At 36.5% G+C, this 27,691-nt stretch overlaps 1 protein-coding gene and 1 long non-coding RNA gene across 2 annotated transcripts in view; one reads left to right on the top strand and one right to left on the bottom strand.

Moving 5' to 3' along the window:
- Positions 1 to 85: 85 nt before the first annotated feature.
- LOC125650528 (organic cation transporter protein-like) lies at positions 86 to 15,254 on the top strand. The gene is made up of 11 exons (XM_048878900.2): positions 86 to 182; positions 3,341 to 3,496; positions 6,442 to 6,638; positions 6,827 to 7,057; positions 8,220 to 8,422; positions 9,255 to 9,563; positions 10,053 to 10,187; positions 10,480 to 10,565; positions 11,688 to 11,808; positions 14,088 to 14,160; positions 15,002 to 15,254. The coding sequence occupies exons 2-11, from the start codon at positions 3,361 to 3,363 to the stop codon at positions 15,197 to 15,199; spliced, it is 1,689 nt and encodes a 562-aa protein (XP_048734857.2). The 5' UTR covers positions 86 to 182; positions 3,341 to 3,360; the 3' UTR covers positions 15,200 to 15,254.
- Positions 14,385 to 27,691, bottom strand: part of LOC125650543 (uncharacterized) — a 22,879-nt gene continuing 9,572 nt past the window's right edge. Inside the window, exon 2 of the long non-coding RNA XR_007361033.2 lies at positions 14,385 to 14,707. This is a non-coding gene — a long non-coding RNA (uncharacterized LOC125650543). The remainder of the gene's footprint in view (positions 14,708 to 27,691) is intronic.

The raw sequence follows: 27,691 nt of genomic DNA, 5'->3' as shown, positions 1-27,691 counted from the left end.
CATCAGACATGTAATGTTACGGTGCATCAGGTTGGTGGCTGTCCGACCAAAATAATGTTTTCCGGACTTTTTTCAGTAACGGACAACGTTCAAATTTGGTCACAACTTCTCCCCCAGGAAGTGTAAAAGTGAGTTGGCATTTCAGCTGGATTGGTACATCGTGACCTACTTTAGGACTAAAAGTAGGTCAAACAGTTTTCCGTATCTGTTTTCGTTACAGATACAGATATTACCCTGAAATTTAGTCACAAGCTTCCTCACGGAAGAATACAAGTTAAGTTCGCATTTCAGCTGGATTGGTACACCGTGACCTATTTAGGGCTAAAAGTAGGTCGAATAGTTTCCCAGATTTTTTTCGGTATGGATACAAGTATTGCCCTGAAATTTTATCACAACTTCCCTCTCGGTGAAACACATAATCAGTTGACATTTACATTACCAACCTGACACCCAAGCAGTCCCGGGGACTGCTCTCTCAAAAAGTGGGTCTGCTCTAGAAAGCAGTCACAGGGACTACTTTCTGGGATTGCTTTGTTCAGCCAAGCGTGAATGAATCACGTGATGTTATGACTGACAAGGAAGTCCATCTATCTAACCAATCATTTACAAATTAAAAATACGTGTACCCGTAAGTGGAAAGCAGTTTTTGCTAGTTTAATATAGACGATAAGTGAATAAATCATTTAGGCGACCTTAAACACATTTATTTCAATAACCCAGTCAAGAAATAAATATAATTATGCTACATAATTTTCAGAACCCAAGATACACTTCACATGTATGAAATATTAAAATAAATAAATAATGAATAACAACAAAATTGCCTGACAGAACATGGACGTCAATTGATTTTACGTTGTGAAATCGTGGTTATCAGACTTATAAACTCTGCATGTATCTTTTTTCACTCGTATTCATAAACTATCATTTTGTTATAAATTCTTGAAAAAGTGTCACACAAGTATTTTGAATATGTGCTGTTTTCATTTATAATGTATTGTTTTTTCTCTTTAATTACATTGTAAGTCATTTATCTTCGATTTCGACTACCGTATTGACGCGTTCTAGCGATTATCGACAATGTTTACTGATAATCTCACTGTCAGCTTAGCTCCTCCCACTAGTTATTTTAACCCCGCCTACTGGGACCGCTGGGACTGCTTTTCGGTTTGTTTACTGGGACTGCTAAGCAGTCCCAGAAAGCAGTTCCCGGAACTGCTCTGGGACTGCTTTCTGTCAGGTTTGTACTGTAAGTTTAATTGGTGCATCGTGACCTACGTTTTGGCTAAAAGTAGGTCAAATAGTTTCCTGGACCTTTTCTCATCACGGTTAAAGATATTGCACTGACATTTTGTCACAACCTCCCTCTCAGAAAAGTACATAGACAGTTTTATAAAACGTGTCAGCTGGATTGGTGCTCCATAACCTATTTTATGGCTTTTCCATTCAGTGTGTGTTCGATATCGATTCGGAGTGCATGGTGTGCTTACAGGTTGAATTTCGCTGTCCGACGGGCGTATGATGTACTGTTTGCAGTACTTTGTAATTTTATACTATTTAATCTGGAAACAACGTATTATCCACAGTATTCATATCAAGATATAGGGCAGGTATGGCCGAAGGCCAGGAGATGCTTATTCCTCCTAGGCACCTAATCCCACTTCTAATATGTCCAGGGATTCGTGTTTGCCCATGTCTTAATTTTGGCCCTACACTTGTTGAGATTTTCTAAATTTAGACTTCGACTATGAGTATGAATAACCAAGGGTTAGTTACACAATTTAAAAGAGAAAGATAGGCCCACGGGCCTTAACGGTCACCTCAGTATCATAGCCCATACAGGGAGTCTCATATTTCCAAATAGGCCTCAATATGGTGTCGTGTGCACATACATGTATTTAAAATCGTTCAAAATACATACAATTCCTATTCATTACATAAGCAGGAAAATGGAAGTTTGAAGCATTTAAATCATTTTAACATTTCCTAATTTTTGTTATACATTTTCGTTATGTGGTCATAGGGCCCTGCCAAAGGGTCCGACCCCCTGACCATGAATTTCACAATTAAGGTAGAAAGCTTCATAGGTATCATAATCATACATTTAAGTTTTTTTCAAGATATACATTGGAGTAGAGAAGACAATTTTCTAACCTTTTACTACATGGTCATATTGGCCCTGCCCGAGGGACTGAACCCCCGACCCAGGAGTCATCAATTTTACAATTTAGATAGAGCTTCATGGACATCATAATCATGCATTTGGTTTTTTCTCAAATATGTAAGGGAGTATAGAAGATTAAAAAAAAAAGATTTTCGTCAGATTTAGTACATTTTTACTAATCCCCTGGGAATCCGAGTTAGAATAGGTCATCGGTACTCCTTGCTTGTCGTAAGAGGCGACTAAATGGGGCGGTCCTTCCGACGAGACCGGAAAATCCGATGCCCAGTGTCACAGCAAGTGTGACACAATAAAGATCCCTCCCTGCTTAAAGGCCGTAAGCACCGAGCATAGGCCTAAATTTTGCAGCCCTTCACCGTCAATGTTGACATCTCCACATGAGTGAAAAAGGTTAAACAATATACAATCAATTACTTTCACTATACTGCCATGTTGGCCCCGCTCTAAGGCTTGAACTCCTGACCCTGGAGCTATGAATTTCACAACTAAAGTAGAGAGCATTATGGGCATCATAATCATGCATTCAGTTATTCTCAGATATATATATGTGAGTAGAGAGGATTTTCTAAGATTTAATACATTTTCATTATATGGCCATATTGGTCCCGCCTTAGGGCCTGAAACCCTGACCCAGGGACCATTGATTTTACAATTGTGATAGAGGGTTTCATGGACATCATAACCATGCATTTATTTTTTCTCCCACATTAATGGGAGTAGAGAAGATTTTTGAAAATATGGCTTTTTAAGCATTTTTGGGCCCACCCATGAGGCCCCAGTGTGTGGTAAGATTATAGATTTCACAATATATATTCCTCTTATCCTAGAGATGCTTTGATCCAAAGGTGGCAGCACTTGGCTTTGTGGTTTTCAAATTGTTACCGGACGACGGGCAAAGACCAAAGACAAAACTTTATTTTGGAGGGAAAGTTTAAATCTTCAAAGTCATGTACTTACTGACTATGAAGTAAAATAAAACAAATACATAATTTCTGACAAAATTCCTTCTCCTGAAACCATATCAAACTTTTACTGTAAATATACCCACTGTTTCATTGGGAAAATTAAATTCCACAAACACCATGTGTTTATGGTATAGATGGCTAAATATTCTGAAGACATAATTTTAAATTGAATAACTTATATTTGATTTAAAAGATCTGCTGCCTATCTGAATCATGGAACAAAACTTGGACGTGGACGAGATCTGGCGAGCATTGAAGCCTTGGGGCCGCTACCAAGTTAAACAGATGTGTTTCATGTGGGCCGCTATGATCCCTTGCTCTATCCATCTTCTGGCAATTGTCTTCATAGGTGAGCAAGAAGATAAATTGAAGACTAGACTTTTTGACATAAATAGTTGCTTCTTCAACAAAAATGGAAAATGGAAATATTCATATCTAGTGATCAGTCATCGAAAACATTACTTTGATAAAAACTACTCTGATTCCACGCACAAGTACACTGAAGTTGAAATATGCTGGAGTTCCTAATTGACAATATCTTCTTGGTCTTTGGTTATCAGGTCTTCCAACAGTCTGTTGGAATTCCCATGGGCACGAATTGTGCTCCTTTGTTAGCTGATCTGATTTTATATTGTTATAAAGCAGAATTTATTAAAAACTTCTACGTGAGAAGAAAAAATCCCTTGCTGTGGGCTTCATTGCGACATTTAGATATATCGACGACGTTATATCTGTTAACAATAATGATTTTCATTCATATGTCGATTCGATATATCCCTGTGAACTCGAAATAAAAGACACCACAGAGTCGTCCACTTCTGCTTCATACTTAGATGTTGTATTTAAAAAAAGATATTAACGACAAACTAACAGCTCAACTTTATGATAAACGGGGTGATTTCAGCTTCTCCATCGTCAACTTCCCATATTCATGTAGCATTATTCCATTATCACCTGCATATGGTGTTTATATTTCTCAACTGATTCGATACGCAAGAGCTTGCTCTGCGTATAATCAGTTTTTAAATCGAGATATGATACTGACAAACAAGTTGATGGTGCAGGGGTTTCAACAGTCTCTTTTAAAGTCAGCATTTCGCAAATTCTATGGTCGTTATAACGATCTAGTTTGACAATGAAAGGTGAAGATAAAGAACAGTGATCAATCTCATAACTCCTATAAGCAATACAAAATAGATAGTTTGGCAAACACGGACCCCTGGACACACCAGAGGTGGGATCGGGTGCCTAGGAGGAGTAAGCACCCCCTGTCGACCGGTCACACCCGCCGTGAGCCCTATATCCTGATCAGGTAAACGGAGTTATCCGTAGTTAAAATCAGTGTGCCAAGAATGGCCTAACAATCGATATGAAACATGTCAGACAGCATTTGACCCAATGATAGGTTGTATTGACGAACTACATCGTTATAACGACCATAGAATTTGCGAAATGCTGACTTCAATCGAGACTGTCGAAACCACTGTACCATTAACTTGTTTGTCAGTAGCTTGCCTCGATTTAAAACCTGACCATACGCAGAACAAGCTCTTGCGTATCGAATCAGTTGAAAGATATGAACACCATATGTAGGTGATGATGGAATGTTGCTACATAAATATGAGAAGTTGACGATGGAAAAGCTGAAATCATCCCGTTTTCATACAGTTGAGATATCAGTTTGCCGTTAATGTCTACTTTCAATAAAATATCTAAGTATGAAGCAGAAGTGGACGACTCTGTGGTGTCTTTTATTTCGAGCTCACAGGGATATATCGAATCGACATATGAATGAAAGTTATCATTGTTGATAAATAAAACGTCGTCGATATATCTAAAAGTCGAATTGAAGGTCATAGCAAGAGATTTCTTCTCGCGTATACGTTTTTGAATAAAATCGGCTTCATATGAATATAAGAACAGGTCAGCTAACAAAGGAGCAAAATTCGTGCCCATGGGAATTCCAACAGACTGTTGGAAGACCTGATCACCAAAGACCACGAAGATATTGTCAATTGTCAATGACGAACTCTATCATATTTTTTATTTCAACTTCGGAGTACTTGTGCATGGAATCAGAGTGGTGTTTAACAAAGTCAGATTTTGGATGACTGATCACTAGATATGAATATTTCCCTTTTCCAATTTTGTTGAAGAAGCAACTATGATTTCAAAAAATCTAGTCTTTAATTTATCGTGAGAAATGGTCGTGTATAGTGTTAAAAAGTCATAGGTTTTGATGTTATTGATTTGGGAAAAGTTTTGCGATTTCAAGTTTACTAAAAGTTTTTTAGAATCCACATTTGATTAACACCACTTCTGGCATATGTAGTCGCAGAGTAAGTTTGAAGTTTCTCCTTCACAGCTGTTAATATTTCCGTGAGGAGCAAAGATAGGGGGTTGGTAGAGCACTTACTGGATCCAGCAATGTATCTTTGTTTGTAAGGGTTTTTATGTAGTTTAGGAATCCAGTATAGGTACGGTAACTCATATTCATTCGACCCATTGACTGGGATATTAAATGTGTCTAAAACTGAAGCATGGTTTTGAAGAATTTCCTGTTTTGAGAGTGCAGTTGGAGTATAAGCACGATTACCAAAAGTGGAATTAATGCCAAGTTCGCTTAAAATACAGTTGTAATAATGAGCCTTGCAAACAAAGACAACGTTATTACTAGCTTTGTCAGCTGGAACCAAAACATATTCCTCATGTAAACTATTTAATTCTTTTATCACTTCTGCTTTACTAAACACAGAAGGATATATGGTACGTACTTTTGTTTTTTTAACCCATTCTGACAATGTATCAAGTTCTTCTTTTTAATATTTAGCCCATCGTCTCGCATAATCTTCGACAGAATTCATAACATAGATGAAGTTCTGTCGCCAATTGAAAGACCGAGGTTCTCTGCATTTAGGCCCTTTTAGAATAAGTGATTCGAGGTCCCATTTTCAACTATATCAACATCACCAGTAATGACATGTCCAGCTGGACCATAGTTGAAACAAACTTAACTGTACGTGACTTGTCATGTTTACAGTACTGTTGATGAAATAAACTGGAACCGACGGTGTGACGTCATAAATTAAACCCTTCAATGACCGCTCTCTTAGCGGCGGGTAATTCAAAATTTACGATAGATTGATATTGATTTAATCGTTAAACAAAGATTGTTGTTGTTAATGACTGTCATTTACGATATCAAAGTAATACTTTATTCATAAAAGCAGCAATGTGATTAGGGTTGCCTTCCCTTTTAAGCAAAATGAGTTTTTGACAACTCTGAATTTACAGGATTTCAACCTGAGTTTCAATGTGCCGATATATCACTACCAGAGAATGACACGTGGAATGCATCGGTATATCACGTGACATATGATGCGTGTTCAGTGACGATATATTCTAACCAATCAAATTCTTCAAGCACCACCACTTCATGTCCCAATGGTTACAAATATGATGAACACGATGAAATATCTTTCGTAACTGAGGTAAGCTTTAATATATTTTCACATACACGTATATATTCATATTTGATAATAATTTTCTTTGGATGAAAATAATTATTCCCCAATTATGTAAGATTCCGACGACTGGGATGTTTACGAATCTTTCTTGTAAAATGATAAACTAAGTCCTGGTAACCACTGTAGATAAAGATGTGCATTTGCATCTTCAGTGGGGATTTCTCTGTGGCGAGTCGACAAAGGTTGATATTGCACAATCTCTCATGCTCCTGGGACAAGGACTGGGTGGATTTTTGTGCACCGGTCTCTCTGATAAATTCGGGAGGAAAAGGGTCCACATCGCTTCCCATATCGCCATCTTCATTCTGTGTTTGACCACATCTTTCATCCCATCGTACGTGGGATTTGTCATCCTCAGATTCTTCACAGGAGTCGTTGTTGAGGTATTTTATAAATCCGTTTTCCATTTATCAGTATAATTTACATTTAACAATCTTCTCTGGTTATCATTTTATGTAATAATTGCACTTCATATACATCCCGATACCTCTCTATAAAGTTACACTGTAACATCTAGAGTAATATAAAACAATAGACACTGCAGAATTCATTTCTTCAAAATTTTCATTCAATCTATCAGAAAATATTTACTTTGGACACTTGTGTCAGTTAAATTGTATGTTTCATGGTTTCCTTTTTCTGTAAACCTGTACATGTATATTTGAATGAATTGTAAAATCACGTTTTTTGCAGTTTGTACAGACTGATCTAAACCTTCTAATTCATTTTCACATTCACTACACCTTCGTCCAATTTTACTTTTCCTATCAAGCAGGTTTGAATAAAGGGTAATTGGCTAAATTATTAGTAAATAGAGAAATAGGGTAGGACCGTACAAAACGTGCTCAAGAGCTTCTTAGTTAGAAAGGACAAAACTTCTGATTCCTTCATTGTCAAAAATTTGTTTTACCTCCTGAGAAATTTTCACTCATATTGAGACGTCACCAGTGATAGGTGAAGTACCATAAATTTACCCTATGCTTAGCGCTTACGGTCGTAGCAGTGAGGGTCTATAACGTGTCACAATGCCTACCGCGACAAGGGACCTTTTAAGGTCATGTCCGAAAGACCCGTGATTTTCGCTTATAAATGCCAATCGTTTGGCGAAGGAGCAAACACTACCTTTGTTTATGTGTTGGGTTTGATGCGGCCTTGGCACAAACTGGGTTCAAACTCACGACTTAACCGGTTACAAAGCGAACGTTCTACCACTGAGCTACCACCGCGACCGGTGATTATTAAATGTTACATTATTAAATGTAGATACATAATTGCTGAAGGCATGATATCCAGGACTGCGAGAGGATAGGATGCACAATTTTTGTTTACAAAGAAATTAGCCTTTAATATCCATGTGGCAGTAGATGCAACGTTTACAAGATTATAACTAAATTAAAAATTCACAACATGAACGGAATCACATTTACATGAGAATAAAACAACTCTTCTGTTTTGTTATTTTATAATTTGATGACTTTTGGCTGCTATTCATCCTGTGCTGAGTGTGATTAAAATTAAAATCATATTTGCTCTATACCTGATTAGGGACTGTTGTTGTCCAGTGTTACCCAGTATGTGGAGACACTTCCGGAGGAGTGGCGATTCTGCGCAGAAGTGATGGGTTTAGTTTGGTGGACCACGGGTATCGTGCTTCTGACGCCCTTAGCCTTACTTATGCAGAACTACTCTTGGAGATACTTACAGCTTCTTTTGTCTTTGTTGTCTGTGTATAGCCTTGCAGAATACTGGTAACGTATCATAGTACCTTATAACGGTTTCTAGTGGTGTGATATTTTCGCATACTTGGCTATAAATTCAAAATTCTGAAAAATATTAATCACCTAAAAATTAAAGCCCATTTATATAGGAAATATCAATTATGTCGCCAAATTTCCAATCGTCCAAATTATTGACACATTTAGTTTCTTTAAATGCATCAAATTTTACACCTACAATAGCACCTGCTGATTAGTATTAAGAATAATGTATTAAGAAATTCTGATTAATTTTCGTAAACAATTCGCTAGTACGTGAATGAACAAATTAAGATAACAGTGATCAATCTCATAGATCCTATCAAGAATATAAAATTAAGATAAGGACCACTGGATATACCAGAGATGGGATCAAGTGGAGTAAAAAAAAAAACCACTTGACCAGTCACACCTGTCGTGATCCCTATATCTTGATTTGGTAGTGAAAATCGATATGTAAAGAACGGCATAACAAATTGATATATCACTATAAGTTTGATACCTCTGGTATAGCCAAGAGTCCGTGTTTGCCCAACTCTCTATTTTGTATTGCTAATAGGAGTTTTGAAATTGATGACTGTTCGTTATTTTCACCTTTCTTATAGGTGTTTTGATCACCCTTGCAACAATATTGCCTTCCTTCAATTTGCCAACTAGTCAGTGCATTGCTATCCAAGACACTAATTTTAGTTATTTACCTCTTTTTTCTTTTTTTTTTTTACCTCTTATATTACTAACATATACCTCGTTGCTAGATACACTATATGTATATACTAATCTATGACAATCTCAATATATGTACTATGATTTATGAATTCTCTTGCAGGCTATTTGATGAATCCTTAAGATGGCTTATGGCAAATGGTCGTTTGGAAGAGGCAGAGAGAGTAGTTCGAAAGGCTGCAAAAATGAACAAAAAGACATTTGATACAGTCATTAGTGACGTCAAAAAGAAAATGGCAGCATTGGAAACACTGGACGGTGGTCAAGAGAAAACTGAAATCCCATTTACAGAGCCAGATGTGGTCATTGTTGCTTACAATCCGAGGAATACGGACGTGAAAAAATACTCAATGTTAACCATTTTGAAAGATCGAATGGTTCTGACTAATTCTGTCATCATCTGGTTCATTTGGTAACGTATCACAATCCCTGGAACCAAAAGTGTATACTTAGTTCAAAAGACTGAATTCTTTGGAAAAAAATACACTACATAGCAAAAAACGTTAATGATAGCAAGGTAATAATTATAAATGTTTCTGTAAGCGATTCGCAATGGATAATTATCAATGACAACTTCTTCTCATTGACTGAAATACGATGCTGAGAGAATGTCCAAAACAAATTACACAAAGACAGGCATGCATGTACATGACTAGTAATGAACCAGGAGAAATGATTTAACAGTTGGAAATGTAAAGTTAATAAATCAACCAATGTGTAACTACAATGCTGTATTAAGTTAACGGTTGATACGCATGCCTACTAACTGTCTCAATCAGAAGTTGAAAGTAATATCATTATCTGGTGATATTCAACTTCAGAATGACGAATGAAAGACACAACTTTTTCGTATCCAATATTTTGCTACCATGTAATAGAGTTGGTATTTTGTTTTCTTTAGGGTGACGAACAGCCTCACGTATTACGGACTGAACCTAATCTCCACTACTTTGTATGGGAACCGCTTCCTCAACTTTTTCTTTCTTGGTGCTATTGAATACTTGTCCGCTCTTGCCGAATTTTCTCTGTTAAACAGGTCAGTGTACTGGAATCTTATATTCAATGATATCAGCCATCTCATGTCAACTCGAACACTGTTATAACTTTATTCACGTTTAATCAGCAGATAAAGTCGAGTGAAATAATAACTGAATTGGGTTCAAACCTTCAAGAAACTAAAACACTACTAGTACAGTTATAGCATACGGAAAACAGACGAGGTCTTGCCAATCACCTTTGTTGCATTATTATATAATTTGGTGAACATACAGCTTTAGAAATACTTAAAAAATCGATGTCCTTGTCAATTGCTCCTGCTTTTTCCACAGAATTGGTCGAAGAAAAACTCTTTTCTTTCTTCTTGGGACTGCGGGAGTGTCCCTTCTAGTAGCCACTATAATGTCCATGTTCATAGGTAAGCACTGCATGGGTATCCAATGCCAAAGTTACAGACCTCTGGTCAGCATGCTACCTCAGAAATATCCCTCCTCCCAGCTCGATTGTCAAAATTTTATAGTTCTGTTTAATTTCATGTCAAAAATTATCAAATGATATAATCATTTCATGAACATTCTCCATAGTCACGATTTCCCCTGCTTTCTTCAATTACATTTAACATACGCTCATATTGTAAAAGAATCTTCTAGTATATCATCCGTGTGTCTGTCTGTCTGTAACACTTTCTTGACATTGGAACTTCTCTTTATATTATATGTGATTTTTTTTCTAGCATGAACTTTTACATCTCTCAACTGATTCGATACGCAAGAGCTTGTTCTGCGTACGGTCAGTTTTTAAATCGAAGCAGGCTACTGACAAACAAGTTGATGGTGCAGGGGTTTCAATATTCTCGTTTAAAATCAGCATTTTGCAAATGCTATGGTCGTTATAACGATCTAGTTTGCCAATACAATCTATAATTGGGTCAAATGCTGTCTAACGTGTTTCATGTCGATTGTTAAGCCGCTCTTGGCACACTGATTTTGACTACAGATAACTCCGTTTACCTGATCACGATGCAGGGCTCACGGCGAGTGTGACCGGTCGACAGGGGATGCTTACTCCTCCTAGGCACCTGATCCTCAAGTTCTTTAGTCAAGGGCAAAGGATTGATTTCAACTTTGTGGTATAAAATCTGCCAATTTTGACTGTAAGTGTGTAACGTCTTTCGAACGCAGGAATTAACCTATATTATCTTGGGACAAATACAATAACAAGTTTCTACACATTCTCCTTCAATGATGAAAGTTACAAATGCATACACTAAGAGCAGCTTCATGATTTATAATGTTAGCCTTATGTATTATTCCATGATAATTATAAATGTTTAGCGGTAAACCATAGGTGTCTACGCGACAAACATCAGGGAACGGGTATTGTCGTCCTATTGACTATTTCTTGCATATGAAATAAATCAAACACCAAAAATCTTTTCTGTTTGGTGTGCGGTGTTTTATCCCTAACTGGAATTTTAAATGCTACTCTCACAATGTTTTATATGTGTTTTTATTTAACGTGACAATGCATTTCCTTGCAGGTGATAACTCTGCATTAGGTCATCTTTCCACGTTCTTGGTTTTGGTAGGAAAGTTTGGAATCACGGGATCGTTCAGTTCCGTCTTTTTGTACACATCTGAACTGTATCCCACTAATCTGAGGTATGTTTACAGTGAATCTCTCGAATCTTTGAAAACAATATTGAAATATGATTCACCATGCATTTAGTACGGCTCTAACAAATTCAAGCCTGATTCTTCAGGTGTGTAGTAGAGCTTGGACAAATAGAAATCTGATTCACCAAGCTTTGTTTGAATGTTGTTTTATGTCTCATTCGGGAATTTGTCACTTACGTACAAAAACATTAGGTCAAGTGCCACAAAGTTTGGTCTATGCATTGGTGCTCAAGGGTCACATCCAAGAGATCTGTGACTTTTATTTGTAATACTGGGAGCTTGACAAAGGAACGGTCACTATCTATGTTAATCGTCTGATGAATGACGCAGCATGCGTATTGAGAATCGTCTGACGAATGACGCAGCAAGCGTATTGAGAACCGTCTGATAAATGACGCAGTACGCGAATTGAGAATCGTCTGATAAATGACGCAGCATGCGTATTGAGAATCGTCTAACGAATGACGCAGTACGCGCATTGAGAATCGTCTGATAAATGACGCAGCATGCGTATTGAGAATCGTCTAACGAATGACGCAGTACGCGCATTGAGAATCGTCTGATAAATGACGCAGCATGCGTATTGAGAATCGTCTGATGAATGACGCAGTACGCGCATTGAGAATCGTCTGATAAATGACGCAGGATGCGTATTGAAAATCGTCTGATGAATGACGCAGGATGGTATTGAGAATCGAACCTGGACCTCCCTGTTCTGTTTGATTCACCATACATTTCTGTACATTTAGTAAGGTCCATTCCTCACGACAAATTAAAGATTAGACTTTTTGACATCATAGACAGTTGCTTCTTCAACAAAAACGGAAAACGGAAATATTCATATCTAGTGATCACTCATTCAAAAACTTACTTTGTTAAACACCACTCTGATTCCACGCACAAGTACTCTGAAGTTGAAATAAAAAATATGCTAGAGTTCCTCATTGACAATATCTTCGTGGTCTTTGGTGATCAGGTCTTCCAACAGTCTGTTGGAATTCCCATGGGTACGAATTCTGCTTCTTTGTTAGCTGACCTGTTTTTATATTCATATGAAGCAGAGGTTATTCAAAAACGTCTACGTGAGAAGAAAAAATCTCTCGCTATGACCTTCAATTCGACTTTTAGATATATCGATGACGTTTTCTCTATTAACAATGATAGCTTTCATTCATATGTCGATTTGATATATCCCTGTGAGCTCGAAATAAAGGACACCACAGAGTCGTCCACTTCTGCTTCATACTTAGATATTTTATTGAAAGTAGACATTAACGGCAAACTGACATCTCAACTGTATGACAAACGGGATGATTTCAGCTTCTCCATCGTCAACTTCCCATATTTGTGTAGCAATATTCCATTATCACCTGGATATGGTGTTTATATATCTCAACTGATTCGATATGCAAGAGCTTGTTCTGTGTATAGTCAGTTTTTAAATCGAGGTAAGCTACTGACAAACAAGTTGATGGTACAGGAATTTCAACAGTCTCTCGATTGAAGTCAGCATTTCGCAAATTCTATGGTCGTTATAACGATGTAGTTCGTCAATACAACCTCGCATTGGGTCAAATGCTGTCTGACGTGTTTAATACCGATTGTTAAGCCGTTCTTGGCACACTGATTTTTACTGCGGATAACTCCGTTTACCTGATCAGGTTATAAGGCTCACGGCGGGTGTGACCGGTCAACAGGGGATGCTTACTCTTCCTAGGCACCTGATCCCACCTCTGGTGTGTCCAGGGGTCCGTGTTTGCCCAACTATCTATTTTGTATTGCTTATAGGAGTTATGAGATTGATCACTGTTTGTTATCTTCACCTTGCATTAATTTGATTCACCATACATTTAGTAAGGTTCAGATTGATTTGATTCACCATACATTTAGTAAGGTTCAGATTGATTTGATTCACCATACATTTAGTAAGGTTCAGATTGATTTGATTCACCATACATTTAGTAAGGTTCAGATTGATTTGATTCACCATACATTTAGTAAGGTTCAGGTTGATTTGATTCACCATAATTGAGTAACGCTCAAACAGATTTATCGTATTCACTATAAAGAGAAATCTTTATATTTATAACTCAAAGAGATTAATCTGGTTCACCATACATTTAGTAAGTCTCAAACAGAGTGGTTTAACTCATAATGCGTTTAGTAAGGCTAGAACTGATTGAAATCTGACTCATTATGCGATTAGTATTAAACAACATTACAGTAAGAATGTGACTATTTTAAATGTTTCCTACATTTTACAGGAATGCTGGATACGGGTACGCCTCTGTTTTTGCCAGAATTGGTGGGGTATTGGCTCCGTTCTCTAGTACTTTTGTAAGTGTTAACATTGAGACCCAAGGCGTAACATTGCTTTACGTATCTATCGTGATTTTTCTAGTAGTGATTGTTAAGGCCGCCTTCGATTGACATATAGGCATTGAAAAAGTTGGGGGTGTAACATAAGACACGAGAGTTTGTAGCTGCTATATTACTGAAAATACGAGTATTTGAAAACAAACATCGTTCCATTTACTTTACTTTGGCAAAAGAGAAGAAAGAAAAGTTATTTTTGTTTAATTATATCTGCCAGCAGTAAAGTGAGAGTAAGAATTTTTATATTGTATCAAATGTACAATTGATTTTAATGCACCAAATTAATGATAAAAAGAAATTGAAATATTTCCTCTGTAATTTGAGCATGGGTTAATTTAATTGTACACGAACATTGCGTCCATCTCTCCTTCCTCCCGTCCATTTCTCTTCTTTCTTTCTTTTGTCCTTGGACATCTCAGTTCTGTCCATCTCTGAGTGTCTTCTCCTTTGTTGTCTCCCCATACCCTCTTTGTCCAACTTCCTTGTGAGCTGTCCGCCCAACACGGATCTATAAAAACCAAAACAAATTATGCCACCTGTAATTCAATATAGTTACCTTCCTCAAATAAATGAAAACTCCACACAATTGATTTTTTAAATCGGTTTTTGTCATCTTCACTTTTCATTTAAACTTGAATTTCAATTTCAATTGAATATTCCAAAATTAAAAAAATAATCATATTTCTAGGTATCATTTAAAAATGCTTTTAAATTGTGTATTTTTAAAAGAATTTAGTGAAAAATATAAACAAAAACTGGAATTTCTGTATTCTAATATAATAAACCATTAATGACTTTGTAGTACAATTACGTATCGTGGGGACCCGGTGTGGTATTCAGTGTGATGTGTTTCATATCCGCCCTATTGATCTCCTACTTACCGGAAACACGTGGTCGAGAACTTCCGACGACCATAGAAGAATTGAGAGCTTGGTACAAAACACACAGCGGATTCCGCAGACCGAGGTCAGCGCCAAAAGAAGTCAATGACAAGACATGATACTAAACCAACAATGTAACTCGTGAAATAAAATAAATCACAGGAACAATTTTAAGTTCTTTGTAGTTGTGAATTTTTATGGACTGCGAAGACGTCAAACATATTCTGCAAATACGCTGTTTAATTGATTACAAATCATTGATAGTAAACCGGGAACAATCCATTTCATTGCCAACGTATATTATTTATATATATATTTATTTCCCCTGTACAAAATAAAAACGTCCCATATTCATGGAGAAATTAAACCTACATATCAGAAAAATCCCTAGATCTAGTTGTCTTTCTTTGTTTCTTTCCATTATGTATATTTGTACATCACGACCGACATACGTACATTTGGGAACACGGAATATACATTAAGTATGCAGTTTAAGACTCCACGAAGTTTGTCCTTGTAAGGATGCCATCTTTACCAACCTTTCACCTTGACCTAAAATTTCTACATGTATGACTAAGTGATTGATTGCAATATCTGAACTGAAACAGTTTACCTTATCCGTCTAAATTATTCACATTTTATTGTTGGTTGGTATTTGTAAAAAAAAAAATCCTGGTCACATTTTGACAAAGCATGTTCTAGTGTCTAAAACAGACAGTGCCCACGCATCCAGTCGTGGGACCTAGGTGAATATCGTGAGGGAAAATCGTGCGTGTGGTTATATCGTATATATGAATCTTGAATTGATTTTGACTTTACATGCAGCATGCGAAGAGCACCTACATGTATATGTACTTTGACACATTCACGAAACATGTAAATGCTTTCTTAGATTAGGCTTAAACTGCCTGAGTATATTCAATTTAATGATAAATATGAAACTATAAACAGCCACATACTATCAAAGAGGAAAATTATCAAATATGATAGTAATGATATATAAAAACACATGAGATATCTCGCTTGATATTAATTAAAGCATGCAATTCCAAGTGCCATTTACCCCCACCCCAAATATTTCGATTTTCATTTGCATGCCTACATATACAGGTAGGAAAAAAAAAAATTGAAAGTATATTGCATTGCGATTGTAATACCCTCACATAAACGCAACTCTTGCTGGGAAAGAAAAATCCCGCATACATTTCAAAGGAATACAACACAGAGGCTTGTTTCTGTAAGTTTGTATGTTGACGGTCAACATTCAGTATCTCATCATTGAATCAGATTTTCAGTTAGTTTTATACATTGCAGCACTTTTGAATGCTTGAAAACAAAAGAAATAATCGGAAAAAGGGATATATTGCAAGATGAAAGGACGTGTAATAAAAATACCTTGAGTAATGTTTTAATGGAACTATTTCTTCTTTCAAATATTCCGAAATTACTTCAATGGAGAGGAAACGTACGTTTTATGCAGACATATTGCCAGACCTTTATACACTGAAACAGCGGCACTATTTCATATCAAATTTCCCGAAAAAATTATCATTGATCTCTGATGTCACAACGTTTACTGAAGAAAACAATGACCGCATATATAAAGAATTTATCGGAGAATAACTCTCGAGGTCGATCGATTGATTGTATATTGTTTAACGTCCCTCTGGAGAATATTTCACTCATATGGAGACGTCCCCATTGCCGGTGAAGAGCTGTAAAACTTAGGCCTATGCTCGGCGCTTATGGCCATTGAGCAAGGAGGGATCTTTATTGTGCCACACCTGCTGTGACACAGGGCCTCGGTTTTTGCGGTCTCATCCGAAGGGCCGTCCCATTTAGTCGCCTCTTACGACAAGCAAGGGGTAATGAAGACCTATTCTAACCCGGATCCCCACGGGATCTCCCGAGGTCGAGAGTTTTACTTGAAAATAAAAACCGTCTCCCACAGCAATATCTCGAGGCCAAGGGGTTATTCTTAAACAATTCCAACAACGAGAAAATCATTTCTATTCTACTACGGTAAGTTGTGTTGCACATGCAAATTACTGATCCCGCCTCTGGTATACCCATGGATCTGTGTTTGCACTACTCTTAAATTTGTATTCTTTGTAAGAGTTATGAGATTGATCACTAACCTTTTCATATTTAGAAGGTAATTTTGATGCAAAGCATCAAATCGGCCACTTAATTCTAAATATTCTAAAGTATTTCCAAAGAAACACACAAAACGTGTAATATGAAATATTTTATTTAAAATGGAAACAAAATTAAGAAACAATCTGAATATTCACTTATAACAAGAATAGATATGGGTTACCCCATATCCAAGATATTCGACTTTTAATTTACTTGAATTTTCACTATGCTCAGCTGATCTCTAAGAAAAGACTGCACTTGTTATGAAACTGGTGTATAGTCCTTCATGTTCGTAGCAAATACCGTCACCAGTCTTTTGTCACTAGCAAACAGTGCACACACCGGTGCTTGCAAGACATATGAAAAAATGGATAGATGGTACAAATACGATACACAGATATTTATGCTTTTTTGTCGAATGATAAAGAAGGAAATCAAGGAAGTTGGGGATTAGCAAATTTATTAAAATACAACAAAAAGGATAGCTTTAAAAATACTACATGAGAATGCGTATACCTATTAATACAACTTATTGGGGCACATACTTTGTGCAGGCTTAATTTTTGCTAAAAATGATCATTTTTATCACAAAATTTCCCTACCAAACCAGTCTTATTTCATCATTCTTCCCAAATTTTTCCTTTTATATCTGTATGGAAATTCAAAGCAAAGACATGAAAAAATTTAAATCTCTCGGAATAAATACAATTGTATTCTAATTTTTACCATGTAACAAATTAATGTGAACTTTAGAATGACAAAAACAACAAGGATTGATGTAATCTACACTTTCTCCAAATTTTGTGTATGGTATAACCTTAACAGCAAAGAAACCCTTAAAAAAATAAATAAACATGTATATGTCACACTGAATACATTGCAAATATCTTCAGACTAGTGACCTTCACCTTTTAATTGTGGTCCGAATCCAGGTGTTGAGTGTTGTATACGCATTCCGTCATTAAACAACGGGAAAACCCCACATAAATTAATGATTAACATTCTCTCTCAGAAGAAATTATATGATAATTAACGAACAATATTCATTAAAGTAATATAATTGTTGCAATAGTATAATCAATCGTGAAAAATTTTCAATCGAAGAATGACCTATATTTCGTGAAAAGACTGAGGAGGCAGCTAGCGTAGGAATATGAACACTTCTTATATACATTTCTGGGGGAAAAGTGATTTTTCTTAAAAACATTTGACTTTAATTTTGTTTTCTCCTACGTATTACATACACATCGATATTCTATACATTTGTTGTAATCCTGCATCTGCTGATCATGAATGGAACTATATTTTTTCAGAGCAATTGTGTGAAGACTACCTGAATCCAGTAATATATCTTGAAAAGATAGTATGCACTGATCGAATATATTAAAAAAGCCATTATGTATTTGTGTAAGAGCACTTCTATGAGTTTAAAAAATATAAATGCATGAATTATCGCTGTTTAGGTTTTAGTGTTGGATGTATTCTTTTAAAATTGCAGCAGAACTTAAGATGAATTATTTTAAAATCAGCAGGTTCGCCTCAAAAGATCTTAAACTTAAAAGTGCTACAACATGTATAACGAGGAAATTCAGAGAAAACATCATTATATATAAAACAAAATATAGACGGCACGCAAGTCTGTCTGTAGAAAAGATGCGCTATATATACAGAATTGGAACGTATGTCTTGATTCAAACATTTTTGAAAATGAGTTTAAAAGACGTATATTGACAAAAATTAGCCAAAATATTTCGAGTTTAAATCAAGCAATAAGGGATTTACAAATGTATATGATTTTTAGTGTTAAAATGGATGGGTATCGCATTTCAGAAAAACTGCCTCCGTGTAACAAAATAAATTTAGCATGAACATGTTCTTCGACTATACCTCTAAAATAATGTCGCTTTGAATTTTTGTTTCACAAGGGCATTTTTTGTTGCAAATTTCAAAAAATCGAAACTTCACTGATATTATTTTCAACTTCACCTGTACGTTAATTTTCCTCCCTTAATGTATGCTCTATTGAGCGGTTCATTGGGTAAGGTCGTCGACGTTTATATGTAAAGATGTTCCCCCATTTCTGTTCCCCCCCCTTTTTTTTTTAAATATAAAAACGACTGGGTTCGAATCCCTCACGAACACTATGTTTTTCATAATAGGTTTTCCATCTAGATTTTTGTTTCTTAATTGAAAAACGATTCTAGATTTTATAAATGTTTCATGTCAAGTCTCTGTTTATCACAATGTGCCGAGTTTGAAATAAGCTTCCAACATGGACACTGATTAGTTTGTGAATAAGACTCTCAACAAACACGCCGAATACAGCATGCAATACCTGTGTTTTAATTGTCAAGGTTGCTAATGAGAACTTCTATTCTTTTCTGGGTGAAAGTTGTTAACAAAGGCATGATGTCTTTCACGAAAAACCGTTGTGAACTTTGCAAAGCATTGGAAAAAAACCTTTAAGGCCAAACAAGGTAACTAACCGTTAAACAGTTTGAGTGGAGATGATATGTATTCCAGTAGAACATTGCTATGGTGAATCAATTTTTACAGGTGCATGTACTTCGAATTATGTTGAACTTTATCAATGCTTATTGAACTTCCCATATTTTGTTTTGTGGCCAGAGTCATTTACAGTTGCCAACTGTTGATTGTAGAAAATAATACATACGAGTATAAGAGCTTTTAGACTGTAGTATAGAATATTAAATACTTGATACACTCGTAACATGTAACCATATACATTGTATCCGATACTCAAAAAATAAAGAAAGTTTAATTTTCACGATTTCAAAAATCATGTTTAGACTACATGTAGGCCTATAATGTATTGACATACAATGTATTAGGTTTGTCCTTAGTACAGGGGAATCCTACAGGAATACACAATAAGAGTATAAATATGGATGAAGGTCAGTTCTATGTCACGAGTGCTGGCACGGAGCTCCGATTAGGTAAAATTCCCGCCTCGGTGCAACACCCTCTTTAGGAGACGGGGATGCAAGCATGTAGCGATATCAGGCCTCGACTGTGCGCCGTAAATCGAAGGTTTTTATAAGGGGTGGATCTGTAGCTCTCTGATTTTTTCCAGAGAACTAAACTTCTGCAGCTAGTTAGCATATTGAATTTAAAACAAGAACTGTTTTTAAAAACACGTGTGCCGCAATATGGAAAAGGGTCAACATAAGAAGAAGAGAGTCTGTAATGAAAGTGCAAAATATGGGTTATCTACTAGTCAGGTGCAACCACAATACTAAGTTTGATCTCCATCAGGCAAAGATTCTAAAGATAGTAGGCAGCAAGTGAATTGATTTATGAACTTGTGAGATTCAAAATGAGAAGGATTTATAATACCATAAGATATTTCGACGAGTCACCAAAATATGTAGTGCATTATACATATCTATCACTGGAAGTCATCTACGCTTCCGGCAGTAACAGTGTACCAAGATCGATGTCTACCATGCGAAGGAACCGCAAGATATTGAGCAGAAACGTTTTTCTAATATCCAGGGTAGTATCACCCTTGACTTTTAACCTTGTGACCTCAAAATCAATAGTGGTCATCTACTCCTTTTAAGATGTACAATGGTAGGTTAGAGTCCCGCTTATACATTGGCATCATCGAATTAAAGGTGTAACAGGAATTCAATATCAGTAAAACTGATGGATGCTCCCCGAAATACATCTAACCAATGAACTACTTAATATAAGGAATGACTCCCACAATAATCAATAACTGTTGCAATGAAGGTTTTTATTTCATATACAATATATAAGGTACATGTTGAGAGATGTTGATCTTTATAAAATGGTCTTGAGTGACCTTTGTCTGAAAGCCCTTTTTCCATAACTTATTAAATTAGTGCGATTTATATGATCAATACCGGTTCAAAAACTATTAAAATAAGGCACCTTTTCCTCGTATAAGGTATGATGAGTGACCTTGATCTTTCCAAATGACCTTGAAAGACCTTTGTCCAAAAGTTCTTGTCTCAAGGAACATAAATTTTTGATGAAAGGTTTAAGAGATGTTAACTCGGACGGACAGACATGACGGCGACTATATGATCCTCCGAAATTTAAAAATAGGCAGTGACTGCAAGGCATCAAGCACTCGGCAGTTAGAAGTGAAAGTCACCAGTCTTTCGGACACAACCTTAAAAACTGAGGTCATATGTCGCGACAGGCATTGAAACATTAAATAATCCTCACTGAACACTGATTTGGTGGCACTTCAAATACAGCTGATGATGTACATGTATCAATGAGTGAAAAAAAAACAAACTTTGAAAGGAGGTAAAACCCACAAAACCTTACCAGGGCCGTAACTGCCGATGAGGCAGACGAGGCAACTGCCTCGTCTGATTTTTTGGCAAAAAAGAAAATAAAATTATATAAATGTTATATTATAGGATATATGTTTAAAATGAAGACAAGCACCTTTGTCTTTGACACCATATTACGATTCTTTACATAGTACAAATGAAACACAAACATGATAAATTGGGATTTAAAAAGTGTCATTTTCAGTCGTAAAGTCAATCGGCGGCCCCCAATCCCCTGCCTCCCCTGATTTAGAACCCTACTTACGGCCCTGCTTACAATGTGAAATATCTAAGTGTGAATTATCTAAGTGTGAAATATCTAAGTGTGAATTATCTAAGTGTGAATTATCTAAGATTAAGGTAATATATGTTTTACTTACAATGGAAAGTGTGAAATATCTAAGATTAAGGTAATATATGTTTTACTTACAATGTAAAGTGTGAAATATCTAAGATTAAGGTAATATATGTTTTACTTAAATATTACTTTGTAGTGAAATATGATTTATTTGAAGATTTAAGGTATTTTGCTTTTCTTATATATTACTTTGTCGTCACTGAATTTGACTTTGAATGTTTGCCGCGGGTGGTATGGATTCTTATAGGACAGTTTTTGTTATGGATTTCTTTTACGTTTCTCGATAAACATACTTCACTGTTGTGGGTTTTCAGAAATATCAAATTAAGAATGTGAAATATTGCTATACGACTGCACGTGTTCAGTGATCGACGCCCCAGACAAAGCTTCGTGTAAGTTTGTATATTCAGCCGCATCTTTATAGCTTAAAAGTACATTTTGAAACCACATCATATCATTTATATATACAGACAAAGGAGCATTAAGTATGTTGCACCCGGTAATCTTAAGAAACTCTAAAAACAGGAAGGCATTCGTCATCGCCACCAAATGATAATATTAACTTATCGCTGTTCCACCCTGTCTGAAATCGCTCGCTTCTGTTTGCATATAGAAACATCACTAAGTATATTTATATCCCTTCATTTCCGCATCGTGTTAAGTTTGTTTGCATTCTTAATATCATTTCATATGTTCTGACAGAAGAAATGGCGTTTTAACTAAATCACGAAATGGTAAATTGTCTATTCCGGTTAACGGAGGATTTTAAAACAAACGATGCATTTAGTCGAGGAAAAAGGTCACATGATTTCCTGGGTAACTACAAAAGAATACGACCACCTCTGCATAATTCTTGCAACAGCGTGGTAATTCTAACTGTTATGCTTGTGGGTCTATTGCATCTAATACAACCTTCACGCGTACTGTAATCTAGCGCAGGAAGACTGGTATCAGGTAGTAACACTACCAGCGAACTGTTCGGTCCTCCTGCTTGTGGAGGGAGAACATCAATTACAGTGATTGTATTCCATCAATGTTTGAATGACTGTTATACATACCCTCCAGAATAAGGGGATATTGTAACTCGTCTGTGCGTGCTTATATTACGTAGGTATGCATTTATGAAAATATTAACAGCGTGGACACAATACAAGTGACAAGAGAAGCCGATTCATTCGGAGGGGAAATTCAAAGGTCAAGTCAAAAGTGATGTTTCACCTCTGGAGCCAACGTTGTTTGTTTGTTTTACATCCTGTTGAGAATTTTTCACACTTATTGAGACGTCACCAGCTGTAGGCAAATTACCACAAATTAAGACCTATGCTTACCATTCAGGGCCGTAGCATTCAGGGTTCTTTAACTCTCAAATCCGAGCGAATTAGAAAATTGCCATGGCGTGATTTTCCCCCCTCTAATTTCTCGAACTTTCCCGCCAAGTTTCCTTTGAATTTGATGAAATATTCAGAATGAAAATTCACAAAGCACGTAGCAATTAAGAGAAGGGACTGCCCTATTTTTTCCAATAACGTACTTTTTCTGTTAACATTACATGCTAAGTTATTTTAACATGGAAAGGAAAGTTTGATCTATCGGTTTTCCCCTTTTCTACATAGTAGTATTAAATTATAGTGGAACTATAAAATTTAAAGAACCAATACGGGACTTTCGAAACACGGATCCATTCTGACTTTTATCGCGCGTTGATCGTAATTTGTAGGGCATGTCACTTCCGGATTACAATACCGACCAAGTAAACAAGCATGGAATACTTCAATTGCTCTCAAATTCCCGCATTAAAATGCTATCTTTGAAAGAAAGAAATCACTATAACCATTATATAGGAAAATGCATTTGATTAAACTATGCGAGTTGGCGAGGGAAATAAATTTTGGGAATATTTTGAGGACATCGGTAAAAATTAACGCCTTGCATCCAATGATACTCGTCTAAATGCACATTTTCACATCAATCTAATTTACACTCAGGTACTTAGCACCAATAGTGACTTAGATCGTCATCGTAGAACAGCGCATAGCTCTTTACGGACCATATGCTAGTGAAACATCATTTGTATCGGTTATAATCACGTGACCGCTGCGTATAAACGTCAAGTCTAAACGGTCGTTCCGGCACATCACGAAAGTTCCGTATTAAATGAATTTCAGGCCTCTTTCTCCCCCTTCACGATTTAGGATTTGGAGCTTTTGGGTCTTGTTATATTTGTTTGTTTTTGCTTGTCAAAAATTTTCAGACAATAATTGTGAAGTCAACTTCACCTTGCCTCCCCCCTTTTTAAAAACAATGTTACATACCTGATTATATTTATATTATCATATGGTATCATTATGCTTTTGTTCCCAGGTGCCCGTTATTTATTATTGTTTCCCCCCCCCCCCCCCCCCCCCCCCAGATTACTCATGAAAGTTGTGGTATTAATTAATAGTGCCATTACTGATTTGGACAGAATTAAGCACCAAATACTGGATACGTCTATACCCCCCCCCCCCTTTCCCTTCAATTTAACGAGATGTATATTCTAAAAAGTGTTCTTCGTAAAATCGAATAAACTAAACTTTGTTATTGTAAGAGATATCATAATGATACAACATGTTAAAACTCAGCCCATAATCCCATGATAAAGATTTTGATACCGTAAGCTTAACAATTCCTTATTTGTTACTACTATTATATCTGAAGCTTGGGACCCCATCGGTAAGCACGCCCCCTACTTCCGGTGTAAGGGCAATAACTGCAAATATGAAGGCCATTGTTAATCAGTTTTCACTGATTTTCAGGGGAGCTAACTCTTCTATGCTTATTATTAGGGATTATCCCTACAATAACAAGAACCCTAACATATTTGGAGTTATTTCTATTTAGGGTCCCCATCCGGCTTTGCTACAATTTTATCTAATATGAAGAAAATTCACTGACAAATATTTTTCATGCCACTGTCTACACTAAATGAAAGAAATATGTGTATTGATTTTGGGACCAACAAAGTGTATGACTGTAAAATTCTATACATACTAGGTAGATCCTCAGTTTTAAACACTAAATGCTTATTTCTTCATAAAATGAATAAATTCATTAACTGATTTTATGCCTACATATACATGTATGTTTTCCCAAAATTTGGATGTGATTTTTATATACGCCCGTCTTTAGACGGGACATATTATGGTACCTCGATGTCTGTACGTCCGTCCGTTCTGACTTTTCTGTTTCTAATTTAAATACTCTGTCACTTGCTATGTAGCTTCTTTGTGGATCACTGTAGATGATGTTGCAAATTTAATCCATTTCGACCACTCTTGCAGGAGTTGTGTCCCTTTATTTGAAAATTATTGTTATATGGAGGGTACATTATTTGTCCGGTTAACTACTCCTATAATTTTTTAGTGAGGTCCATCTTATTTTACCTAGTATTTATATGGGTATGGAGGATGTGCAAGTGGCAAGGATTTTGATTTTCTTAAATTTTTGAGAAAATTACAGGTTGCTGAACCGTTTTAAGCCGGAAAATATTACTTAGAGAGTACATGATTTATATGGTGAACTCCTCCCACAGTTGTCAAGTGAGGACCCTCTTATTTTACAGAGGGTTTACATTGTATATGGGTATTGACTATTGAAGGTATGCATGTGGCAAAGATTTTGATTTTCTTCAATATTTCAGAAAATTATAGGTTGTTGAAATTAGTCCGTTTGAGGAATTATTACATGGTTTGTCTTCTTCCTTCCACAGTTGTCAAGTGAGGATCTTCTTATTTTACAGAGTATGGAAGATGTGGATTTTGATTTTCTTCAATTTTTGAGAAAATTACAGGTTGTTGGACTTACATATGTAGTCCGTTTTGAGGAAATATTATATTTAATAAAGGGCATGGTTTGTCCTTTTAACTCCTCTCACAGTTTAGAAGCTAGGACCTTTGTAAATAACTTGAAGATGTGCATAGTGCAAGGTTTCTAATTCTCAATATTTTTTTAAATTTCTTTGATGTTTTAAATATTTACAGGTTGTTGAACTTGGTCAAATTTTGGGAAATGTTTTACACACAGAACTCTTGGTTTGTCTATCTACCTCTTGTCACAGTTTTAAGCCAATACCCTTTATCCATACAATACAAAGAAATTATATCATAGCTTGATGATGGCTGATACTACCTGGAGCAAAATTCTACAAATTATGGCTTAAGAAAAACACCCTATGCATTTTCACGGGCGTATTGTGTTCCGTTTGCAGTACTATTGTTTGATAGTGTCATCGTAATATCTCTCTTTGGTTGTCAGTCAACAAAGTGTAACCGGCCATGATATACGATAGCCTAGTATCCGAGTGCAAGGCATCGGGTATACCTAGTAACTAATAAAGCCATGACATGGACTGTTGTCCTCAGTTCATTTGTGGCGTTGGCATTGTGACGTCAAGGATATGTATTGCTCAGTAAGGTTGGCTGGTTGCATAGCGATTAATATAACGCCCCCATCGAGAATATTTCACTCATATGGAGACCTCATCATTGCCGCTGAAGGGCTACAATATTTTGGCCTATGCTCGGCGCTTACGGCCTTTGAGCAGGGAGGGATCTTTAGCGTGCCACACCTGCTGTAACACGGGGCCTCTCTTTTTGCGGTCTCATCTAAAGGACCGCCCCCATTTCGTTGCCTTACACGACAAGCAAGGCCAGGGGTACTGAGGACCTATTCTAACCTGGATCCCTATGGGAGGTTGTGATGTCATTGTGAGTCGCTATCAAATGAACCACAACATACTCATGTAGTTTTTCATAGCAAAATCATATTAGAATAGAATGTAGGTATACAAGATTTGAAGCTAAAGATAAGACGTATCATTCCGACTCACACTTCTAAAATATAAGTTGGGTCAGCATAGACAGTTAAGGCTTATTTATATGTGAATATAATGAAAGTTTGCTATGTACAGCTGTGTCGCTGTGGGCACTCTGCTTTGCTTTGATGTTTGTATCCCCGCATGATGTAATTAAATGTGTGGATTATGTGAATTGTCCTTTAGTGCACTCGTGCCATCGGACTGTTATGCAATATATTATTTGATCTTATCCAACTTGAAAGGTACGTTGCATAAAGATAACGGTTTTCATTGGATTTCAATGTTAAATATGAAAGGAATATCCGAAATCCTCCTGTATAAGATTTCAGTAACATTGATGGAGCTTTTACTAAAATGATAATTTACATAATGACACGATTTCCACCCGGCCGCGACAGACGCAAGTCGTTAAAACAGGTAGTGGCAGTTTCATCGCCAAACGCTCGGCATCAGGTGTGAAAGTCACGGGTCCTTGGAGATGACCTGAAAAACGGATGTCCCGTGTCACAGTAGGTGTGGCACGCTAAAGAACCCTCACTGCTCAATGGCCGGAAGCGCCGAGCAACGACCTAAATTTGAAGCCCTTCAGCGGTCTTGGTGACGTCTCCATATGAGTGAAATATTCTCGTTAAACAAGATTCAATCAATAAATCCCGTATTTCAAGAGTGAAAGATCAAGGCCACTGAAAGACAGGGCTTGGAGGTCAGTTATGCGTGCAGGGATGATGCACAAAAATTTAAGATTCAGAGGACACGGTTATTTGAAAGCACTTTGGGGGGGGGGGGGGTGACTTTGGTAAATAAAAGTTTACTACATTAAAACTGATTTCTCCGAGCACTTGGAACCATACACTGTACAAAGCGATGACTACATAAACAAAGATGACGTGGACAGAGGGCAAGAATCTTCCGAGAAAAGATAAATAGT

The sequence above is a fragment of the Ostrea edulis genome, chromosome 5 (genome assembly GCF_947568905.1).
Source record: "Ostrea edulis chromosome 5, xbOstEdul1.1, whole genome shotgun sequence".
Taxonomy (NCBI): Eukaryota; Metazoa; Mollusca; class Bivalvia; order Ostreida; family Ostreidae; genus Ostrea; species Ostrea edulis.
This window is presented reverse-complemented; position numbering and strand designations above follow the sequence as displayed.